Source organism: Acanthisitta chloris, unplaced genomic scaffold, assembly GCF_000695815.1.
Source record: "Acanthisitta chloris isolate BGI_N310 unplaced genomic scaffold, ASM69581v1 scaffold14728, whole genome shotgun sequence".
Taxonomy (NCBI): Eukaryota; Metazoa; Chordata; class Aves; order Passeriformes; family Acanthisittidae; genus Acanthisitta; species Acanthisitta chloris.
This window is the reverse complement of record NW_008688763.1, coordinates 1-19,183: the sequence shown is the minus strand read 5'-3', so window position 1 is coordinate 19,183 and position 19,183 is coordinate 1. Positions and strand designations below refer to the sequence as shown.

General features: G+C 43.4%; 1 protein-coding gene across 1 annotated transcript in view; it reads left to right on the top strand.

Annotated features, from left to right (window-relative positions):
- LOC103808377 (alpha-actinin-1) overlaps positions 1-10,671 on the top strand; it is a 45,598-nt gene extending 34,927 nt beyond the window's left edge. The window contains exons 15-21 of the mRNA XM_009081159.1: positions 761-943; positions 1,678-1,812; positions 2,600-2,779; positions 3,683-3,829; positions 6,290-6,355; positions 7,805-7,963; positions 9,781-10,671. Coding sequence (XP_009079407.1) covers positions 761-943; positions 1,678-1,812; positions 2,600-2,779; positions 3,683-3,829; positions 6,290-6,355; positions 7,805-7,963; positions 9,781-9,939 — 1,029 coding nt within the window. The 3' untranslated portion in view covers positions 9,940-10,671. The remainder of the gene's footprint in view (positions 1-760; positions 944-1,677; positions 1,813-2,599; positions 2,780-3,682; positions 3,830-6,289; positions 6,356-7,804; positions 7,964-9,780) is intronic.
- Positions 10,672-19,183: the final 8,512 nt, after the last annotated feature.

Here is a 19,183-nt window from a genome sequence, read left to right as displayed (position 1 = left end):
GCTTCCCTAGACTTGATCTTCTAGGCTTCTGGGATGAAGTACCTTAATGGCCCTCAGAAGCAGTGGGAGATGAGCCATGACCAACTGACTTGTCAGCTGTCCACAAGCTACCAGCAATCATGTCCCAACCATTGGTCCTTGGAGCACAGCCTGGGCACTGCAGCAAGACAGGGAGCAGAAAGGGCCTGTTGTGCTCAGGGAGAAGGAGCTGTTTTCCAGCAGCAGGAGCATTTGTTGCCTGTGCAAGTTTGCTGTTGGCTAGAAGACCTTAACCTGGTTCAAACTGACTCTGATCAGACTGAATCTGACTCTTAGTACTCATCTGGAGTTACTTTGGGTATAGAACTCGTGCTACGTAGTGGGAGAAGAAAAACCTGGTGCATTTAAACTAGTGAGACATGGCTGTTTTATAGTAATGCTACTAGTCAGATGATCTTCCCAAAGGGGCTGACAGGCAGTCACTTAGCAGTGTTGGAGAAATAGTTCCCCTAAGTTATAAACCAGAATTATTCCACCATTTTTTGGTATGTGCTCTCTGTCACTGGTTGACAGAGGAAAAACAAGACTTCACATCATTTAACTACAAAAACATCCCATTTAGTGATGCTGAGAGAACTTGAAAAGTGTAATCGATTAGCCTGCTTTGTATCCTGGGAATATGTAAGCTTTTGCAGTCAGTTCTGCTGGGATACATTTGCTGAAGAGGCTATTCTGTAAGTAATGCTCTTACCTTCTCTTTGCTGCTGCCTTTCTTCTGCAGGGATTGACCACAGCTCATGAACAGTTCAAAGCCACGTTGCCAGATGCTGACAAGGAGCGACAGGCCATCCTGGGAATCCACAATGAAGTCTCAAAGATTGTCCAGACATACCATGTCAACATGGCAGGAACGAATCCTTACACTACAATCACCCCACATGAGATCAATGGCAAATGGGAGCATGTGAGTTATTTCCAACCTTGCAAGTTAGTGGGGGAGAATGTCGCTGCTCAATGACTGAGACCCCAGGAAGTGAATTATTTACTCTGCAGTTACTGTCTCATGCTTGCTGCTGAGTTTTGTGGGGTTTTGTCATTTGCTTTTGGCTCAATTGCTGTGTGCTTGAAAAGTGGAAGAGATCTTTAATATAAATGCCCTAAGGTGTGTCTGACCCCTTTTACATGCTATTTTTAAATGAAAGATGCTAAATTTAAAAGCTTTGAGGCTTTTGGTCTTCAGCTGACGTACAAGTATATATGACATGTGATTTGGTATCCTTTTTTGCCATTCAGCCCTTCAGATGTTCTATCTCTGCAGCCAAATAGACTTTTCTTGTTGTAATCCTAAAAGAGCAGCTACTCTCCATACCAGCTGTGCTGGTGGTTCTTACTACCAAGCAAAACCACCAAAGTGAGATCTGAACTGAATCCTGCAACTCATTTAATGTGAGCCACCAAATACCCAAGTAGTGAATGGAGACTTCTTCTGGTCCTTCGGGGCCTGAGATGAGTTTGCAGTGTGCATCCTATAGCAGAGAGGATTCACGTTCCATGAGTTTGCCCACCATGTCTTAAACCATATGACTGCTTGTTTTCAGTGCAAACACCCACTCCTCCCTCTCTTGCCGCCGCTTCTACGCTTGCTGTACACATGCCCTTGTGTGTCCAAACCTCACACTTTGTTATTCTTTGCTGTAGGTGCGGCAACTGGTACCCAGAAGGGATCAAGCCCTGATGGAAGAACATGCTCGCCAGCAGCAAAACGAACGACTTCGTAAGCAGTTTGGTGCACAGGCCAATGTCATCGGACCCTGGATCCAGACCAAAATGGAGGTAGTGCTTTGCAAATTTTGAAACAGTTTTTTTTCCTCTGTCATCATCACTGATATTCTTATCCTTGGTCTTTCTTGACCACTGTCACAGCCATTCAGGTTACAGCAAGAGAAACATCATAGGAAATACAAAGAATCCCAAGACTGGTATCAGTTACTGAAGTGTTTGCGCTTTCCTTCCCCTAACTCTTTAGTACCGGATAAAAAGCATTACTTGTGATGGGGAATGCTGGTATTTTAAGATTTGTGTTTATATGCAGCAAGTTAAAAACCCTAGATCCAAGCCGTATTTTGTGTAATTGCTTTCACAGCAATGGTCTTTACGATACACATGGCAAAATAAATACAATTAGCATATCAAACAACTGCAGAGGAGACAGTTTTAAGGGACGTCTCTCTTTAGGTAAATTTTGAGTTAAAGTAATTGGAGCTGATGAAATGTTAAAATATGAAACTATTACTCATGGCAGGAGCAGGAGAGAAGAGAGTGATTACAGAAATATGTCTGTATGAAGGCACTAAGTGGCAAACACTACATCAGAAAAAGGTCTAGCTTGGTACATTACTAGCTTATGGACTACAGTTTTCTTTTGTATCCTTGTACTAGACACATGTGATTCACCTCACTTGGAAAATGTTCAGGGCTCTGCTAAAATTTTTGCTGACACTGTCTCAGCTCGTGTGAAGTAACTGTTCCATGAGAGAGTGAAATCACTGCAATAAATGTCAAGCATGTTGAGGCTTGTCCATTCAGTGGAGTCTTACCTCCTTCGTCTTTGCTAATGCAGGAGATTGGCCGCATTTCAATAGAGATGCATGGGACCCTGGAGGACCAGCTCAACCACTTGCGGCAGTACGAGAAAAGCATTGTGAATTACAAACCAAAGATTGACCAGTTGGAAGGAGACCACCAACTGATCCAGGAAGCGCTTATCTTTGACAATAAGCACACCAACTACACTATGGAGGTAAATGTTTTGGCAGTAGATTAGACAGCCTCATCTGCTGTGGTCAGTAGCATCAGCCTCATTGAGCTCTGGCAACATGTTGTGATTCTCAGGGAAATGGAGAGCTTGACAATGTGGCCAAGCATGCAACAACATGTCTCTGAATTTCATTTTTGCCTTGCTGTGCTTCGTGCCAACCCATTCTAACTTCCAAATATGGACAACAGAAACAACCTGAATGAGATCAACAGTATTGCTTGAAAAATTGGCTGGTCCCATTTCTCGTGCCACCCGATTGTGGCAGCCTATTAGGTGTGATTAGAAAGCCCACAGGAGTGCTGATGATTTTAAGCTGCCACAGTCTGGCAGAAGAAAGTCCGACAAAGGTTTTTTAAGCTGGTGACTGGCTTTCTGTTGACAACGTGAGGTTTCTTGGGAGCAATCTGAGTTCAACATGAGTCCAGCAGAACACAGACAGGCTTTGAAACTTGTCCTTTGGTTTCTGGCCAGCTCTCCATTAAGCAACAGCAGAGGCAGTGGAGCACCAGCGTCTTCCAAGCACTGTGTTTTATTTATTTTCTTTTTTCGCTTAACTACATCCTAGAAGCACCGGGTTTGCTTTTCAGTTGTGTTAAAGGCCCCCAGTATGTTGCTCTGACTAGTCAGTGGAACTTTGCAATAGGACCAAGGCTTTCTTAAGACCAGGAATTGGCCTCTTCAGTATTATTTTTTCAGTCAGAGTTCAGATTTTAAACATCTGGTTGGCTCGCACTGCAAATGAAAATGAGGCTTCTCTGAGCAAATGGACTTCTGCCTTGGCCACCAGGATCATTTACTTGGAACAAGTAGCACATTTGATCCACTGGCCTCAGAGGCAGAAGAGCTGCTTCTCGATTTTAACGTTGTCCTGACTTCTTTTTCCAGCATATCCGAGTGGGCTGGGAGCAGTTACTAACAACAATTGCTAGAACCATCAATGAAGTGGAAAACCAGATTCTGACCCGTGATGCCAAAGGAATCAGCCAGGAACAGATGAATGAGTTCCGAGCTTCTTTCAACCATTTTGACAGGGTAAGTCCAGTGCTGGCTGCAGCTTGGTAAGCTACAGGCTTCCATGTAGATTGCATAGTGCAATAAAAACCAGTCACTGTGATAAAATGAGGTCAATAGAAGATGTTTCATTCTTAAAAGTGGAGCCTGTGGAGCAGTCCTTTCTGTGAAGGCTGCTAAGTGGTCATTAGCCTGGAAGAAATATTTCTTCACAGGAGACTGCTAAGTTTCCTGGTAAAGCTAAAGTCTAGAAAGATTCAAAGTCTTTTTTAGGTAATTAGACTTTTACCCCATTTTCTCCAGAGAGCAGATTATCATCTTGATTTATAAAATTCTTTGGACCATCTCCCCTCTGACATACCATCTCATAAACATGTATTGAAGAAACCAGTGTTGCTCTTGTATGAATCAAAGGGGACGGTCTATACTTGCCATAGCATTGCATGACATACCCTGATAGAAAGCCTGCCTTGCCTTACTGTGGAAATACATGCCAAGGCACTGGGTGCAATAACAAAAGAATTCCTTAAAGGAAATTTTCCTCCCCTCAATTTGCCAGCCTGTCTGCAGCTTTTCCTTCTACAATCTAAATCACAAAGGTGTCATGCAGGGAAGCAGAGACAGCAGCCCAAGCCTAAAACCAACTTGTGTACCACCCAGACTGTTTGAAAGGTCTCTAGAAAACAGCGTTGCAGCCTGCTCTCAGAGATTGGCAACACTTTCAAATTGCTGAACACTGGCTATTTTAGCCTGTCTCTAGCTGTCTAATAAAAATAAACCATGGCTTCTTTTCCTTGGGAGAGGGACCCATAAAGCCCTGTAGATTTTGTATTTTGACCTTCGTATCATTTGTCCGTTCCTTCACAACAGTCTGAATGATAATGCAGAGATAGCATGGGTTTCCCACCTTCAACTTTCTATTAATTTATGAAGGCTTAGCATTGACTCCAAAAGTTGATTGTTTTTTTTTTGAGGAAAGTTGCTTGAAATTGGCCTCACCATCCTGTCTGTAGCTTCCTTGATCTGGCCAGAGATGGTGGCAGAAGCCAGGGACTCTTCAGTGCTGAGCTGAAATTCTGTAGGGTGGATGGAAATTCTTGGCTCCTGTAGTAGCTTGTGTGTTGTTTGATGGGTACATCCAAACACTGGGGGAGTGGGCAATGAGCAAAGGGAAGAGCAGCTGCCAAGCCACGTTGTGCTGCACTGTATGTCTGTGCTGTTTGCAGAGCTGAGCACTTGAAATAGCTTTGCCAGGCAAAGCTCCACCTCATGTGCAGGTCTCGTAAATACAGCCATAACGCTGCTCCCCTGAGCTTCAGCTGTTTTCCTTTGTTCCTGGGATGCCCTGACAGCCAAACATACCTGCCTTCACCTACTTCCTTAGTGGAACTTTTGACTGTAAGATTAAGGCAATGCTTCCCACTGCCTCTGCCTGCTTACCTGCACTCGGGGTTACTAGTGAAACACTGGGCTTCTGACACTGGATAACAAGCAGTGATGCAAGTAATTCACTTGGGAGATTGAGATCTTGAGGCTTCTGAGCATCGACTGTTTTTGTCATTCAAATGCTCTGAAGATGTGATGAGCTCTCTGAGAAGGAACTGTTCCAAGAGCATTTTTAGCACATCCTGAAATGTCATTGTGATATCTAATGTTGTGCACTTTTTATTTTTCTTCCCTGTCTTTCTATCTGCATGTCATTCTTCCTCTCCATCTCTCCTCACCCACTGCATGGTGCACCTGTTTGTTGTCCTTTCACCTCCCTTTGATCTCCTCTGTGTGTCCCTTCCTTCTGCTCCACACCGTCACCCCACTGGCACTGCATGTCCTGCTGCCTGGCACACCGCATAACCAGGACCACTCCGGCACACTTGGCCCTGAGGAATTCAAAGCCTGTCTCATCAGCTTGGGTTACGATATTGGAAACGATGCACAGGTACTGAATGCTAGTGGTGAATGCAGTCAGATATTAAACTGTGAAAAAATAACAGTTTTTTCCTTTCTTTTCTTGTTTGTCTTAATCCATTTGTCATTGTTCCTGTGTTTGACTATATATGCATTACTTTTCTATACTACTTCCTCTCTAAATGTACTTTGGTATCTATTCCTTTTTAATTTCCTAATTTCTTACTTGGGAGAATTCTTTTTATGTCTTCAAACTATTCCATTTACTTCTGTGTCACTTAAAACTCTTTTCCTTGTCCATCCCTCGATCTGTCTTGCTTTATATCTTCATTCCTTTTCTTTATCATCAATATGTTCCTTGTGTGTAAACTATTCTATGTCCAAAACCACCTTTGCTTCTTCGTGGTTTCACAAACTACCTTTCCTCTGTTGTTTTTCATTGTCCTGTAAATTCTTCCTTCCATTTTCTCCCCCCTTAAACTCATTCTTTGTAACATCTCCTGTGGGTTCATGTCTCCCTGGACTGGTGTCCCTTTTCTCTCTTGGCTCTTTCCATCTTTGCGTCATTCCCTGTAGAAGAAGACTGGTATGATGGATTGTGAAGATTTCCGAGCCTGCCTTATCTCCATGGGTTACAATATGGTAATGTAGAGCCCTCTGTCACTCCTGTTCAAGGTGATTCTTGTAGGCACCTTCAAAATTAAAGGGACAGTATGTAGTGAATCAAGGTAAATATTTTCCAGAATTATCAGCAGTGGATGTTAAATCTAGTTTTAGTTGTACATGTAAAATTCTTGTCTCACAGTGGTAGCTAAAGGTAAAAAAATTGAAATTGTCTAATTCCTGTGTTTCAAATAAAAATTGTATTTATCAAACTATATAGCTACCAGTGGAAGAAACACTAAACTTCCTCATATCGGTACCTGCAGTCTGCACAGCATACACAACCTTCCCCAGCCCTGTGTATCAGTTGAACTCATAAGAAATATTCATGCCTCATTTCTGAATACACTCAAAATGCTGCTCCTCTCATTTCTACCATTTGCTTCACATCTCCTTTCCTGTACAAGTAAGTTAGTTCAAGTTCCAGTCATTCTTCCCATAGCTTTTCCCTCACCACAGTACCTGCGCATTCATGTGACACTTTGAGAAGCATGACAGCTAATAGGAAGAGCTTCATTAAAGACTGATGCTCACCAAAGGGCAGGAGAAGAGCATAGTGTAAATATATTCATCTGCACTCTCAGTGTCTTCCTTCCTGATATCAGGCAAAGCAGTGTTTAATCACCTTACTCATCAGCCCAGTGTAAACACAGATTCTTTAGTGTAGCATGCTGAGACACGGTAACATTTGATCAGGCATCTTAATTACTCTTGAAGGTATACTGTTCTAGATGAGTTAAAAGAGCCTGTTCTCAGGAGAAGACTTGGCTCTACTCCCTCCTCCCCCTTACCTGGGGAGGAAGGAGTCCCAGAGATGAAAATAGATGATTTTTTGGTTTATATGCGAAAAGAAATACAGGAAACTACACAACAAGGTTTTGTGTCTGTAACAAAACTTCTCTGTAGGATCTTTCCCATAAAGACTGCTTCCCTGGGCCACTCTAGATATCCTTCTTTCCAAAGCCTGCCTGGTAAAGGCTAAGTAAGATATTATGAAATACCCGAGAGACATTTCTTCTGGTGGTCTCTGTTGTAGTAAATGAAAGCAAAAGGATTTGAGGAGTGCAGATCTTCAAATACTGCTGCAGACATCTGGCACAACATGAATTAGAGATATGTGTCTTCCTCTGAAGTCTGTGTGGTATTGTTCCCTGATAGGAACGTTGTCCTAAAGCTAGATGGAGCTGGATGTTACGCTAGGGCACAGCTGAGAATATTTTATTCCAAAGGACAAATGAGTGGGAAGCATTTGTACACAACAGCAAGCTAAAAAATAACATCCTGATTAAAAAACAAGGAAACAAACAGAGGTGATTTCTATTTGGCTTTGTTTTTCTAGCTATGAGATGTGCTGCTGAACAGTTTCTCCTCACTTTTGTAGCACTGCTGCCCAAATGTCCAGGCTTACATGACTCTGTTGTTCTCCAGGGAGAGGCAGAGTTTGCCCGCATCATGAGCATCGTCGACCCTAACCGTTTGGGCGTGGTGACCTTCCAGGCCTTCATCGACTTCATGTCCAGGGAAACAGCAGATACAGATACTGCTGACCAGGTTATGGCTTCCTTCAAGATCCTGGCTGGAGATAAGGTGAGGCTCCACACCTTCCTTTCCTGCATCTGCATGGCTCCTTGTCTCTGAATGAAAGTGTCAAGAGAAACACTCTCTAGCATGGAGTGTATTTTCACAGAAACGTCGTGCAGTGCTGGTGGAGTGCAAGGTTAAAGTGTGGGTTAATGAGCAGCCTGCCAAGGCACTCCAAAGTCCTGTTCAGCTGTGAGTCAGAACTTTGCTGCCCACTCTTGCTTTAAAATTTTAATTAAGAGCTTAGTCGTGATTTGTTATTTAAAAATGGAGAAATTCAACAGAGGATTCTTGATTAGCCTTGAAAAACTGATTTAATTACTGACAGCTGTAAACTTGAGATGACCTTTCTCAGATATACATGTGTCACTATCAGTTGTCATACATTCAATAGTAGATTTTCATTGAGGATATGCTGTATCTGCAAGAGGAGCAATCTTAGACATTGGTCAAAAGTAGGAAAACTCAAGGGATGATATGAAAAGTGTTAATTTTCTGAATTGACATCATCAGTGGAAGCAGCTGATAAAAAAAGTGTAATCTTATTTTTCTTATATAACAATGCCCACTAATCTTTGATGTAACTGAACAAATATGTACATATAATATTAACATATCTCTATATTTGCTAATGATTTTATTCATTCCACTCGAAATGTTGGGTACCGTTTCTCAGATTGTAACGAGTTATCCTTAAATCCAGTACTGGTTTCCGTGTTTCACTAAGAAACTTGTCATAATTGTCATGTAGAAACCTACAATACCTGTCCTTTAGGCATCGACCTGAGTGAAGCCAGTTCTATTGTCTTTCAAGGCCTGAAAATTCCACGTAATTCAGATAAGCTAATCACTGAATAAACAGGTACTTTGGGATGCAGTATTACTTATTAACTCATTTACTCTGTACAGTATGTTAAATATGTTCAATATGTTCTTGTGACTATAACATGAATCAGACAGTATTTTATTATGAAGGATAAAACCTCTTATCCCAGTCATTAAACGGAAAGGCAGGGGGAAAAAAAAAAGTCAGTGGAGAGAGAGAAGTATTGTGTGAAACCTGAACCATTGTTCAGACACTGTGAATGCCCATGAGTCAGTTAGCTAAAGACAACATACTGATTAGCAAACAGGCAGCTACTGTTACCTACTGCATGGAGAGAAGCCAAGCTGCCTCAGCGCAGCACAGTGAGTCTCCAGAAGCTGAATTTACATAAGATGTTTTACTTGTGTATTAAAAATGTCTGCAGTGAAAGGCAAGGATTATTGCTGGAACTGTGGAAGCAGTACGAAGTGTTTGCTTGTCTGCCAGTGCCACCAGCAAGAGCTAGTGGGAATGGCTCCTTTCCTTGCCCTGAAGAGAGGGAACGGCAACTCTCAAGCAGCACAAGCAACTGTTACCTCCTGCCAGTGAGGGACAGCATCCAACTTAAATTTCTGCTTCCCCCCTTTTGCTTTCAGGAGGACCTCTCTGGCAACAGGCACAGAGGTGCCACAGGAAGGCACAGTCTTACACTAACAACTTACCTTATGTACCTTGAGGTCTTTTCTTTAGGTGTGCCACCATCTCTCCTGCAAAAACAAACCTTCTCCCTGTTGTAAAAACCATTTCCTTTGCCAAACAGGAAGGAGTGAGTGTGTGTCTTCCCCAGGCATAAGTCCTGAGAGCTCCCTGTGTGGGTGTAGAGCGCCAGTCTAGTTCTTGCAGTCCTGTCCCTGAGTGTTGCCTGCTGCCCTGGTGTGGGACAGGGGGTGGTTGTCCCCCGGGAGGAAAGTCAGTTTTCCGAAAGTAACGATTGCCTTATTGTTTGTCTTCATTGCAGAACTACATCACTGTGGATGAATTACGGCGGGAACTGCCTCCTGATCAAGCTGAATATTGCATTGCTAGAATGGCACCCTACACTGGCCGTGATGCTGTACCTGGTGCCCTGGACTACATGTCCTTCTCCACAGCGCTCTATGGCGAAAGTGACCTTTAACTTTCTTCTGTCCCACCACACGCTCCTTCCCCTCTCCCCCGTCCAACACGACCTTTCTATTTGCAAAGCAACCTCTGCTCCGCTCTTTTTTGTGTTTCCCTGTTTTGCTTCAGATAACAGATCACATTTTTGGGGGGGGGGGGGGAGGACATTGACACGGCACCGCCTACCTTGCCCTTGAAATAACAGTTTACAAAATTATTTTGTGCAAAAAAGTTATGTTTTAAAAAGAACAGACATATTTTATTATAGAAAAAGGTATTTTTCTCCACCAGATTGAACCTTAAAAAGAAAATGTTAAAATATTGCACCAAATATTTTTTGTTGTGACATAGAAAGTCAAGCACAATGTTACATTCCATCCTTTCCAAAAAGAACCAAACTATGACAAAACTCCACTTGTTCTGTTAACTATTACATTTGCGTATGTCTCTTACCACATTTATCTTGGGAGGGGGGAAGGCACACAAGTGCATGTGTTTGCTGGTTCACTCATTTCATGAAAATATTTTATGATAAACTTTTGAAATTGCTGTGTTTTCTAGGGAAAAAATAATGTACACAGCTCATGTTTTCATATTTAATTAAAAAATACAATACGCCTCCTATGTTTATCAGTGCACAACTTTTTTCATTGCTGAGAGTTGTCTGGTTTCAGAACACGAAGCTTGAGAGTTGGTAACTTTGATATTGCTTGTCACAAACCATATTAAAAATTTCTTGTGATAACAACTCTAGACTTTATTCATTTGTATAGTAAAATTGTTTAATCCTATTTAGTGAAAACGTCATGAAGAGAATCCCAAATTAATGTTTTTAATTAAAATGATGGTACTCTTAAAGGTATATTTACCTGCCCCCTAATAACCTTTTCATTCCTACTGAATGATGTTGGAATTTTCACAGCTTTATGCCTACTTTAAATCCCTGATACACCCACATCTCTAGGAACAATATTCTTGTTATTCCTTAAAAACCAGCACATAATTAGTTACTAGATCTGTACAAACAACAACTACCCTATCTTGAGCCATCTATGAAAAATTCATCTACTCTTCCATGCTCAGCATTGAATATCTCACTGGTTTTGATACCACATCTTCTGACATCAGAAATTCCACCTGAGATCTTTTTTTTTATTGGACATTCAAAAGAAACCAGCTTTCAGAACAAATCCTTTGGGACCTTTAGTGAGTCATAAAGTATACACATGCACGTGCCTGAAGATCAGTAAAGGGAAGTAGCTAATCCCTTCCCAGCCATCTCATATCCCACAACTTTTTTAGCAAACATGGAATTAGGAGAAAAAAATTGCATTACTGCTTCATGGGTGTGTTTCAGGTGAGTGTTTTATAGGTATAACCACACACCACTGTTTCTAGTCCCAATGGCAGTTTTTAGGTTGAAGTAACAACTGCAGGAGTGGTGAATTCATGGACAGGTTCACAAGGAGTTCCTGCAGCTCTCGGGAGCATCACTCTCTCTTCTCCAGCACAAAGCTAAGTCCTGAGGAAGGTATTGTACATGGTGGATTGGGGTTCAGCACAGCTTTCTGGTTTATTCCTGACCTTCAGTAGGACACAATAAAAATCACAGCAGTGTGTTGTGATGTAGCCCAACCTGACAGTGTCTGCATACCATATTTGGGAGGGGATGCTAATGTCTGCTACCACACTTCTTCCAGGAGACACCAAAGTCTGTGTTCTGTAGGATAATGAGTTTACAGGGTACATGCAAAGAAACACCATCTAGCTTCATACATAGACAAGGCCAAGCTGCAGTCACCACAGCTTGTCTTCAGAGGTTGAAGGAGAGACAGTTCATGTAACTTACCTATAATCATGTTGTTAATGAGGGCTGGAGTTCAGCTGAAGCTGAGCTTACTGTGTTGTAACCCCTGATACTGAGCAGCCTGGAGGGGTTGATATGAACTGTCAGTAATGTAGGACTTGCAGCCACATCAGTATTTAAGCCACTTGCAAGCTCCTCTTATAGGCTCATTTTCAGCTATGTCACTACCATGTTGTTACAAATGGGCCTCAAAGATACAGGATGCTAATTCCATTGCCATGTTTTAGTGTACATAGCATACGTTACCTGCCTGGAAGCTAAAACAGCAGAGAGGATAACTAGAAGCCTGAGCACATAATCTACATTGAAGTTTATCTCAGAGTATCCATCGTCCTTGCTTGGATAACCCCTTCCACAGTAGCTATTTGAGGTTCTTTGTGGGTTGTACCCACTCCCAGAAGAAGCAATCATACACAATTTTAATACTTTTAAAAAATGTAAACAATAAAACTGGGGAGATATATCTGTTTGGGTATTAAATGACCACTGTCTGGAGAAAGGATCCATGTTATTTTGAGAAAGGGCTGGAAAAAGAGCACAGTTGCACCTTGGGCCCAGGTCTGCTACCACTCTGAAAATGGAACCAAATTATTTCGGATGATCCTGGAGACAGCACTCTACAAGTCCAGGCTTGGAGACTCCAGATGTCTTTATAACAATATTTTACTGGGCTGTGGCAGTGTTGCACTCTGTGACCAGGTTTCACACAAAACCCCAGCCGGGTGTAAGTATTCCTACTTTTTTGAGACAGAAAGCAGGTGGCTCATCCCTGCTCACACCACAGATTGATTGGTGGCAGTGTGTGAGCTCCAGCCTCAGTAATGTTGCTCCATTGGCACCCCAGCACTGCATCCTTTGGTGAAGCTGAGGTGTCAACAGCACCAGAAAGGCCTTGTCTGTGCATCTGAGTAGTTGCATAGAGTTCAAAGTATTTGCCATAGGTGTGCCCAAAATACACTGGTATTCCTTTTCAGATGGCAGAGTCTCTGACAAACTGGCTTAGAGCTTATGTGACCTGGTCTTTCCCTCTAAGGCTGTAGATAAAGCCTTCCCATTCCCACCCCACACGAGGAGAAGTGCTAGGGCACAACATCACAGTCAGCTTCCTCATATGCAGCACAAGATTTATGTTGCAATTGGGTGGCCTAACAGTCTGTGGCAGTTAGAATGCTGAAATTTGAAAGTAGCTTTTGGTATTAGGCTCATGGTTTTGCAGCTAACATGCTGCTCTTTAGCCAAGTCCTGAGAGCCTTGATGAAATTCATCTCTGGAAGCAGCTGCTTGCAGCTCAGTGACTGCCCCTTCCTCTGCCAAAAACAGAAGTGGACAATTCACTTCAAATTCACACCTTCCATTCAGGGGCAAACCGTTTCTGTCAGTCTGCTATTGTCACTATTTTCAGGCATGGAAATTGAAATAATGCTTTTCCAAGAAATTAACCAAGAAATGCCTTTCATGACTGTATCTTTGGCTGCTAAGATGTCAGTACCTGCCTCAGGTTGATTGTCTGACAGTACAGGGGCAAAAGACACTTTAGTGCTCAGACAAAATGGGTCTGTCTTGCCTGCCAGAATGTCAACCACATTTCCAAAGGCCTCTCAAATCTATCTTGTGACTGTTGCATGTCTTCAGTGCTGCCAACATCTGGTTTGGAGCAGAGCCAGGAGTCTCAGAAGACAATAAAAGGAAACTGGTCTGCAACCCTGAATGAACTTGGTTTCAAAGAATTATTCATGTATCCATGGAGAATCCATCCAGACAAATCAGCCTGACTGGTCTTACCGTGGATCTAACGGAGAGGGCGAGGAATAAAGAGCGGGTGGGTGTTTGTAACAGCTGTGAAAAGGAACAGCTTGACTTTGTTAAGAAACCAAATACAGGTATAATTTTCATACCATAACAAGAAGATTCTTTGTACAACATTACTTGCACTACAGATACCAGGGTAGGACAGACTTTTTCCACCCCTGTGGTAGCCAAGTACAAAGAAGGCTTAATCCTGTTGAATTAATCAAGCTGCTGAGGTGACTGGCTACTGAAAGAGTTGCTCCTGTGTAAACCCTTAAAATCCATTGCATTAGCTCTAAGCTGCCGGGAAAGTCTTAGCATAATAAACAGATTAACAAAGGCTAGGGCATATCCTGATGAAAACAGGTAATCAGAACATTCCCCATCAGGCACTGAGAAAAAGTGTTCAGTGCTGCAGTCAGTAGAGAACTCGGCCATTGCGAAGGATGACGTTGGATGATTGCATCTTGTACAGGGAAGGCTATTTCAGGTAGATTTAAATCTCAGCAATTTAAAAATGCAAGGAGAAAAATAATCTTTTCTATATTCTGAAGACTTAGGGTCTCTATAGACTATATCTCACCAGTAAGATATGAAAATGGATTCCTCCCCTGTCTTTGGACACCATACAACAGTCAGGAAATAGTTTCTTGGTTTTGTACTCTGCTTTGATTTCTGGGATATACATGCATAAAAATATGTTGGCAGAAACTGTAGTACCTCCCATCTCTGTTTTATCTCTTCTCAACAAGTTTGTTTATACCTTCCTGCTATTAGCAGTTCACATCCTGGTGACGTGGCAAGCATTTGAGCAAAATATTGAGGACCTCTTGCTATCATCATACCTCAGTGACCCCAATCCTCACACTGTCTGGACAAGCATGATCTGTCACTACAGCCGTGGAAAACATCTGGTGTTATTCCCACTGTGCAGATAAAGAAGGCACATGGGGGGAAAGGGCTAGATGTCACTAGAAGGTAGAAATGCAAAGCCTGTATTTGCAACTGCAATCCAGTCTCTGTTCAGCTGCTGACCAAGTCTGGAGGTATCACTCACTAGGCTTTTCCCTGTTGCACCTAAACCTTCTCTGCATACCATGTTTCTGCTCTGGAGCGAGTCAGGAGTGGGCCATTGACACCACTGCACACCCAGTCCCCTGTGACAGTCCCCTGCGGGGCCTGAGCACTGCCCTCACAGCCAGCCTACATCACCAGGGTCCACAAATCTCACCCCGTGTACAAAGAGCAGCACAAACCAGCAAGACTGGCTGCTTCCTTTGCAAAGTCTGCATGTGGGATTGCCACACATTTGCTCCAGAAAAGCCTAAAATGTCTTCAGGTGTTACTCACACAAGTTCAACACTTCATTCTTCCACAGGATCCCCATCTCCCAGCCCTACAGCCTAACCAGTAGGAAGTCTAATAAACTGGACCAAGGAGCATGTCCCCAGCCCCACAATGTCTCTCTCTCTGAAACAAATAAACAATCAATAGAGGAGAACACATGAACCCATATCCTCATGGTTTAGGCGATCAGCTTCCAAAAGGAATGCTGCATTGCATTCCCTGACAGAGGTATTTTTTAGATATTTTCTATTAAACATTCTAAGGATAAAGTCCCTTAGGATGGAGAACAGGCCCTAACATGCCTCTCCCAGCACTCCAACCACTAGGTCTCTTGTTACAATTGCTGTCTCTCAGTTGTCTGCTCCATAGTGGCAGAATTTGAATGAGCAGAGCCTCCCTTCTCCACCACCACAGGCTCCCACAGGGCACTCTCCAAGTTAAAGCAAGAAATCCAGACATGATACTGTCAGACAAGGGAAAAAATGGGCAAAACAAACTGTAGTTACATGTCAATCTGAGGAAGATAAGTAAACATGGGTCTCCAGAGTAATGGGTATTTTAAACAATGGGCTATTTTACAAAATGTTGGTCTGAACACGTCTCTTGGCAGCTAAATAAAAGAACAAACCCTAGTCAGACCTCTCAAGGAACAGATGTTGGCACTCTTCTTTGAGACAAGTCCACGCTATGGATCCCAATTGGAACAAGGCTTTGGTCTTCCAGCTGCAGACAGATTCATTTGTACTGAGCAGGGGCAGGATGTTGACCTATATCTAGAGAGATGTTTCCTAGCAGCTTGCTCACTCTCTAGCACATGGGCATTTTTGGTCCCCAGATGTCCTGTTGTGCTGGTTTGAAAAGCAAACCGGTGAGAGACTCTGAGTCAGAAGTACAATTTAATATGAACAACACAACAAAACAACACAAATGCAACAGTACAAAAAAAAAAAATAACCTGACAGAGTCAGAAAGTAACCTGACAGAGTCAGAAAATAACCTGACACCCTGTCAGTCAGGGTGTTAGTAGTAGTCCGATTAAATGGTGCTGCAGTCCTCCTGGAGCGATGGGTTTGTTGGAGCAGTGATCCCACAGATCCGGTTCTCTCCTGAAGGTCCAGCAGCAGCTCCTGTCCTCTGGGAATCCAGCAGGCAAAGGGCTCCCTGTGCTGGTCCAAACCCAAGTTTATATCCCTGTGAGCATGTTTGGCTCCCCACCCCTGGGGTGAGTCACCTCACCATGGGACAAGGGATAAGGACCACTGGGAGGATGTGTCATGCATGGGCCCTTGACAGCCCGTTAATCAGAGACAGCCCCTGAGGGAGCCATCAGGATTGCCCTGAGGGAGGGACAAGGTGATAACGATCACTGCCCCACCTGCTTTAACAGCTTGTTAAAGCTATTATAATAGAATACATACCATGGATACCCCCCACACTGCAACCCAGGACAGCTGTACAATACTTAGCACTAGGTCTTGGATTGGATTTTTCCCAGATGGCTGGCACCTGTTAGGTGCTGCAGGGAAGGTAACTGAGTGGTTATTGTCTCCAGCCAAAAGTGTCTTGCCTGTGGTCCTCAGGGAGCTTCATGGTGGAGCAGTGAACTGGGCCCAGCTCTGATACATTCCAGTCTAAGCGCTGCAATCATCCTGCAAATATTTCAAACCTTTTCCCAGACCATCCCCCTAGTTCCTTAAATGCTGTTGTGGCCTGTGACTTTCCTTGTACAGATTTGCCTAAAACCAAGGACTACTTCAAACTGCAGGGTAAGAAAGAATTTTTCCACTTTCTTTATTATTAGGCACATTCAAACACCACAACCATCACTTTACCTCTCCTGCTACTTCTTACTTGAACAGGGCATAATATGAACCTGTGGTACTGAGCCACAGCACCCTGCTTTCTGTCACAGAGAAAATAAAATGTCTCCTTCAGGGAAGTGAGAAAGCAGTTCATTTACCCCAGCAATAAACAGATTGTTGTTTCTAAGTATCTTGATTCCAGATAAGTATTTATTTAAGCTTGTAGGTGTGCAGTCAGGGAGCTAACAGTTCCCAGTGGGCTTTCAGATGAGCTTCTGAGAGACCAATCTTCTTGTGCAGCCGAAATAACGAGGGAACTAAACCACAGCTTTATTGCTGAATTTGATTTTGCGCATGATAGCTTCCAGAAACACTCCCCGCACACTAGAGGCAATGCTGCAGATTCTCCTAATGATGTATTTCATGCCTTTTACCACCCGTGCAGAGTGTCCACAACCAAGAAAGGGAAAGCAGGACTCCGGCCTGGCTCAGGCACCACCAGAGCAGTCACAGCTGCATTCCAGATGCACAGCCGTTTTCTTCCCCACTGACATTATCCCAGAGGCTGCAGAAATAGAGGATAAAACTGGAAAAAAAAGCTTTAATTTGCCTTTCTAGCATGACTTATCTCCATTATTGCCAGTAACCCCAACCCGTATTACTCCCATACCATTCCAAGACTGCCACCTAAGGAACTTTTTTCTGCTTCTGAGCTTCTTAATGCAGCAGTTGAAGCGCACAGGCACACAGAGACTCCAGTGCTGCTCCTGTAATAGTCCAGCTCTGCCACCTGCACAGAATCTGCACAGAAAGTCACAGCATTGCCTTTTTGAGCATCCAGGACAGTCTCATCAAATTAATAAGTAAACAGCTTTACAACTGAAGATTGCATTAAAAGTGGTAAGACATATTTGCACCAGCTGCAGCTACACAACTTTTCTTCTTTAACCACAGTTACCTTAATTCAGCTGTCACATTCCTCCATTTTCTTACCAAGAAAGAGTTCACATCGCTTCCTTGCAGCAAAAGTCAACAGCACCCTCAGCTGCATTAGCCAGAGCACTGCTGAAGGGTCAAGGGAGGTGATCCTATCCCTCTACACAGTACTGTGAGTCCACACCTGGATATTGTGTCCACAAAAGAGACAGGGACTTACTGGAACAAGGCCAGCATAGGGCCACAAAGATGACTGCAGGACTGGAGCACCTCTCATATAAGGAGAGGCTGAGTGAGCTGGGATTGTTCAGCCTGGACAAGGCTGAATGTGTATCAATACCTGACGGGAGGGAATGAAGAGGAGGGAGCCAGACTCTTCCCAGTAGCATTCACTGACTATTGAAACCCATGACATTTCATCTGAACACAAGAAAACACTTTTTTTTACTCTAAGGGTGTTCAAACATTGGATCAGGTTGTCTGGAGAGGCTGTGGAGCCTCTGTCTGGGGAGGCCTTAAAAAGCTGACTGGACATGGTCCTGGGCAACCTTGCGGGATTGGACCAGGTGATCTCAAGAGGTCACTTCCAAACTAAATGATTTTGTTTATTATATGGATGTTGAGTGTATAGATTATCTCCATCCTAAGGAATAATTAGAGGGCAATAAATGTGAATGATGCCTGAATCTAACATACAATATCATAAATGTAACTCAGTTATTTACAATTTCATAAATGTAATTAAGACATTTAACTCCAAGTTAAAGCAAGAAATCCAGACATGATACTGTCAGACAAGGGGGAAAATGGGCAAAACAAACTGTAGTTACATGTCAAGTGTCTGGAGAGTGAAGATTTAATAACTTATGCTACATTGAAGAAAAGCGTAACCATTTTTATCTTGCTCATCATACTGTAAACTGTCATTAATCACACTGTAAGGATTCCATAAAACTAATATATCTCAAACACTGATAAACCAGGAAGATAGTGTGCTGTTTATGCATGGAAAAACTGCTTCTGCCTAGCCCCTCCAGACAAGCCTGGATCTTCACCAGCCACTTTTCCCCACCCAAGGCTTCCCCCTGGTGTCGGCGGCATTAACAGTGCTGCGGTTTTATCCAAAGCAGCGTAATTCTGTGTGCTGAAGAGAAGAAGGTGGGAGTAAGGGACCGGACACAGCACAGTTTGGTTGGCAGAACCGAGTTGCTGAGTGTTAACACTTCAGATTAATTCCTTGTACGTGAATTTGCTCCTTCACTTGCTAAGCGGAATTGGCACCCATTTCTTTTTTCACCATGTCTTAGTCAAAAGTCAGTCTCAGGCAGCTCCGTAGGAACGGGTTGCCCAGAGATGGAAGCGACTCCGACCTGGCAGGCCAGGCTGGGTGAGGCTCTGAGCAGCCCGGGCGGCGGGAGGTGTCCGTGCCCAGGGCAGAGGGGCTGGCGCAGATGCCTTTGGTGTCCCCTGCAGCGCGGAGCGCTCTGAGCCCCGCGCAGCGCCCTGGGCCCCGCGCAGCG